This window comes from Cebus imitator, unplaced genomic scaffold (genome assembly GCF_001604975.1).
Source record: "Cebus imitator isolate Cc_AM_T3 unplaced genomic scaffold, Cebus_imitator-1.0 Scaffold464, whole genome shotgun sequence".
Lineage (NCBI taxonomy): Eukaryota > Metazoa > Chordata > Mammalia > Primates > Cebidae > Cebus > Cebus imitator.
Window position 1 is genome coordinate 623,673 of NW_016107779.1, and position 5,106 is coordinate 628,778.

The window sequence follows — 5,106 nt, forward strand, 5'->3', positions numbered from 1 at the left end:
GTTTCACCATGTTGCCCAGAATGGTCTCAAATTCCTGGGATCAAACAGTCCCCCACCTTGGCCTCCCAGAGTGCTGGGATTGTAGCTATGAGCCACCGCTCCTGGCCATCTTTTTTTTTTTTCCTTTAATTTTTTTTTAGAGGTGGGGTCTTATTCTGTGGCCCAGGCTGGAGTGCAGTGGTACCGTCCTAGCTCACTGCAGCGTGAACTCCTGGGCTCAAGTGATCCTTCCACCTCAGCCTCTTGAGTAACTAGGACTGCAAACATGAGCCCCCACGCTTGTCTTTTAAGTGTTCTTTTCTGATAATAAAAGCAATGAGCATTGTAGAAGACCTAGAAGGCCGAGAGGGACAGCTGCTGGTGACATCTTTTGCTATGTCTGTTTCCTGTGGTTTTTCATTTGCATAGAAAAAAAAGCTGTATATGCAGGTTATTTCTGAATTGTATTTTGTATATAAGTTTTACATCTTGCTTTTTTTCATTTAATATTTATTTTGAAATGGGTTCCCACTGTCATTGGAAAGTCTCCAAAACTTTTTTTTTTTTTTTTTTTTTACTGAGTTTCGCTCTCTGTCACCAGGCTGGGGTGCAGTGGCGCAATCCCAGCTCCCTACAACTTCCGTTTTCCGGTTTCAAGCAATTCTCCTGCCTCAGCCTCCTGAGTAGCTGGGACTACAGGCGCGCACCACCACGCCTGACTAATTTTTTTGTATTTTTAGTAGAGATGGGGTTTTGCCATGTTGGCCAGAATGGTCTCTATCTCTTGACCTCATAATCTGCCCGCCTTGGCCTCCTTCTGGGATTACAGGCATGAGCCACCGCCCCCAGCCAACTTTTTTTTTTTTAAGAGACAAGTTCACACTCTGTTGCCCAGGCTAGAGTACCGTGGTGCAGTCATGGCTCACTGCAGCCTCCAGGTCCTGGGCTCATGCGATCCTCCCACCTCAGCCTCTGGAGTAGCTGGATGTCATCATGCCCAGCTAGTTTTTTGTTTTTTTGGTTTTTTTTAAATTTTTTGTAGAGACAGGGTCTTGCTCTGTTTCCCAGAGCAACTCTTGAGCTGAAGGGGTCCTCCCACCTCAGCCTCCCAAAGTGCTGGGATTACAGGTGTGAGCCCCGTGTCCAGCCCATAACACCCATTTTTAAAGGTGCACAGTAATTCCCGTGCGCACGCTTCCGGGCCTCCTGTTCCCTTGGAGCCTGGTTTTGAAATTTCGGTTCTACCCCTTTCCTCCTTTGCTGTTGGTGACTGTTTTGTGGGGAGCATAGGTGAGACTGTTTTGTAATCACTTGTACCAGCGGTGGGAGAGGGAGGGGCTGGGCTGCGGCTCCTGCCAGCTATCAGCCGTGTGACCTTGGCGTGGCCGTCAGTAAACTGACCACCTCCGGGGCTCCTCCTGCAGCGACCTGTGTGACCTGGCACTGTTGAAGCCCCTGTGGCAGCTCTTTGCCCACATGGAGTACGGCCTGTTTGAGGACGTGACGCAGCCCGGCATCCTCCTTCCCCTGCACCGGGCCCTCACGGAGCTCTTCTTCGTCACCGAGAACCGCGCCCAGGTGAGGCCCGAGGTCTGCACAGGGAGCCCCGTGTCGCCGTGGGCTTTTGCTTCCTCTGCCACCCTGGGCAGAACTCGCCACCCCGTCTGAGCCTGAGGGGTCTCAGCAGGCCACACAGGACAGGCATGGCTGAGAGTCTGAGGCCCTCGGGTCCGCTCTGACATGGCTTATTTTGTCAGGCCTAGAGCCAAAGGGGAAAAACCGCCCGGGAGCAGCCCTTGCCAGCAGTGAGTTTTGGAGAATTAAAGGATGGCTTCTTTCTGCTTCCTCCTTGTTTTTTCCCCCTCAGCACAATAGACTCATTGAATGTGGGAGCTGAAAGGGCCTTTCAGAGTTCTTTAGCTGTCCTCTCCTTTCACCTGAGGAAGCTGGCCTGAGGAGGGGCCTGGCCCGGCACTGGGCACCTGGCCCCTGCCGGTCAGGTTCAGTGCCATGTGGGCCTGGCGGAGTGAGTAGCGTCCACCCGCGGGAGGCTTCTGCTTTCGTGAGCAGGTGTCCCAGGTGGTGTGGGAGAGCCATACTGCACCTCTGGCACTGTCGCTCACAGCCCCCGCTCTCTCTGCAGGAGCTTGGCGTGCTGCAGGATTACCTGCTGGCCCTCACCACGGATGACCACCTTCTCCGCTGTGCGGCACAGGTACTGTCTCCACCCCCGCAGAGCCGATCTGTGGGGTGCCACCATCTCACCATTGCCAGGGCAGAGAAGTCTACGCGTTGCGTCTGACTAGGACAGAATCCACCCGGAGCTTACACAGAGCTCATCCCAGTTCAGTGGCTTCCTCCTGGTGCTCAGAGAGCGCGCACAACCCCATTTATCACAGTCATTCATCTAAACTGTGGGGTCAGAAAAATTGTGTCTTTGGAACCAAAACAACCAATGCCTTAAATTTAGTTTGGCTGATTCTGGAAGTTTCCGTGGAGTTAGATCTCACATATTTTTAGATGTGAGTTGCTTCTCTGGTAGCGGAACTCCTGACAGCTGTTTGGTCTCAGGACGCTTCAAGCTTTTCACTGATGGAGGAGCTCAGAAAGCTTTTGGAGAAGTGTATGACGTGTATCCACATGTGCCGTGAGAAATGGGGTTTTCCATTTTCAAATAAGCACAAGCTTAAACCTTTATCTATCTTTTTAAGTAGTGAACCCCTTTCATGTTAATATGAATAATACGTCTTGTGAAAAATGACTCTAACTTTTGAAAATAAAGTAATGACTGAGTGCTCTGGGACAAACAGTGACGGGAAAAAAAAGGATTACTGCAGCGGGTGGCGCTGGGTTCCACCCCTCATGGCTGGCCTAACGGAGACGGCCATGTTCTCACATCTGCTTCTGTTCTGCAGTCAGTCGTTCACGTGTCGGGCTCTGCAACACTACACCGCATGCTCACGACATGGAAAGTGAAAAATGAACCTTGCAGACCCCAAAAGGGTCTCAGGAGTTCCCTGGCCCCAGACTACATTTTGTGGCCCAACAGCCCCCCCAGAGGACAGCTGCGGACACCGAGGCTCCCAGGGTTACCTGTGGGGGAACTCCCAGCCAGGAACCCTCCCTCAGCTCTGTCCCTGGGAAGTGTTCTCGGAACGGTGCCCTTCTGCGGGAAAAGGGTCTTCTTTCCAGCCCTAGGCTTTGACACTTAACGCTTGGAAGTGGGAATGCCCCCAGCACACAAGGAGGAGTTTGTGTTAACCCACCTGAGACCTGTAGGCAGAGAAAAAACTCCCTCCCCCTCAGCAGCTGCCTACAACATTGCCACCGCCACCCGGGGTTTCATGACATCACGTAACAATTTTCCTATGGGACCCAAAGCTCCGCGTGACAGCTTGCCTGTGGGCGGGTTTCTCTTGCTGCGTTCTGGCTCTTCTGACCCTCCCCTCGGCCTGTTGAGTGAGCTGCACCAGTGTCCTGACAACTCTCCCTGCCAGCCCCCTTCCTCCCTCGGCCACCTCCACTCTCCTGCTGCCCAGACCGTGAAGGCCCGACTGGCCTGCCCCCCGCTCCAGGCCATCTGATTCCTAGTGCCTTCCTGGCCCTGTTTCTGCGCTCCCTCTGGTCCCCAGCGCTGGCTGTTGATTTCCTGTGAGTGCTGTGCCCTCTCACCTGCACCTTTGCGTGGCCTTCCTAGACCTCTGCACACTGCCTTCTGAGCCCCCGCACTGGGACTGCCCCTCTGTGCAGGGATGATTTCTACCTTACATTTGGAGCTTTCACGTGGTCTTAATAGCATTTTCTCCCTCCCTCCACCCTGTGGGCCTCTCGGGGAGGGAAACACATCTGGTTCATCTCAGGGCCTCTCTCTCCCCATCCCCTCATCCTCAGTGCTCAGCTGAGGGCTTGCTATCAGCACTCAGCAAATGAGGGAGTGAGTGGCTCCTGACATTGGCGACAACTCTTTTTCCCTCCGCAGGCTCTGCAGAACATTGCTGCCATCAGCCTGGCCATCAACTACCCTAACAAGGCGACCCGCCTCTGGAATGTGGAGTGTTAGCCCTCGGTATGGCGTGCACGGGGCTAGCTAATCTGTCACAGGGATTTTAGAGCAGACATGTAACCTCATTCAGGAAAATTCCTGTCTCACAGTGCCCAGCTGTCCTTGAGCTCACTTCCACTCCGATCAGGACGCCAAGCAGCCCCGTCTCCAAGCGCTCCCGTGCGTAGGCTGGACACAAGCACGTGCTATAGCACGCTGAGAATAAGCAAGCAGTGCAGAGTGCGGCAGAAAGGGCCCCTGAGAAGGTCCGGAGAGCAGCCTTCTCCAGGGGCGGTCCCTGCAGGAGCCGTGGGCCCTGCAAGACTTGGAAGCAGCCTCTCTGGACTGGGTTTTGTCTCTTGAGCTGGAACTGCCTGCACTTGCCTTGAGAGGGAGGCACAGTCCACCCAGATCTACCTTTCCAGCAAGACCCCCAGCGGCAGCGGCCCGGCCTGGGCCCACCTCTTCGCTTTTGCTTCTTCTGACTGGGTAATCCAAACCAAACCAAGCCTGGCGAGAGCCCCTCCTGGCCACCACTGATCCCCATGCATCCAGTGCCGGGCCGGTGTGGTGCTGGCTCCCTGCACGGCCGCGCCCTCCCAGAGCTCCGCAAGGAGAACAAGTGCCCTTGCGAGCAGCTGGCAGGTACCCACGTGCATCCGCTCAGGGCCAGTCGGCGCCCGCAGTTTCCAGGTGTTGTTTTAACATATTTCAGTGCCCACCTCACGTTTCTAGAGCAGAACCACACCTTTGGCCTCCCTTGGGGGGCCTCGAGGGCGTGACTGGAGACAGACCCGTCAGGAGGACGAATCGTGAAAGTGGCAGAACTCGAGGAATACGCTAGAGCTTCCGTACCTTGAAGACGATCAGAGGATATCTGATTTTAAGAGTAAACACCACACGATTTTATTTCTGCCTGATGGTCATGGGAGTCCATCATACCCACCTCTGGACTCTGCGCGGCTGTTCAGCTGTCACTTGTAGCAATAACTACATTAGTTCTAGTCAGTGCTGTTTTACATTTCCCTTTTTGTGGTTTCAGTCTTGCCCTGGAGTGCTGATGATGGTTGACTCTCCCTCCAGAG

General features: G+C 54.2%; 1 protein-coding gene across 2 annotated transcripts in view; it reads left to right on the forward strand.

The window, feature by feature from the left end:
• ZZEF1 (zinc finger ZZ-type and EF-hand domain containing 1) overlaps nt 1–4,220 on the forward strand; it is a 132,671-nt gene extending 128,451 nt beyond the window's left edge. For both annotated transcript variants that reach the window (XM_017512181.2, XM_037732700.1), the window contains exons 53-55: nt 1,404–1,557; nt 2,123–2,194; nt 3,959–4,220. In XM_017512181.2, coding sequence (XP_017367670.1) covers nt 1,404–1,557; nt 2,123–2,194; nt 3,959–4,039 — 307 coding nt within the window. In that variant the 3' untranslated portion in view covers nt 4,040–4,220. The remainder of the gene's footprint in view (nt 1–1,403; nt 1,558–2,122; nt 2,195–3,958) is intronic.
• The last annotated feature ends 886 nt before the right edge of the window (nt 4,221–5,106 follow it).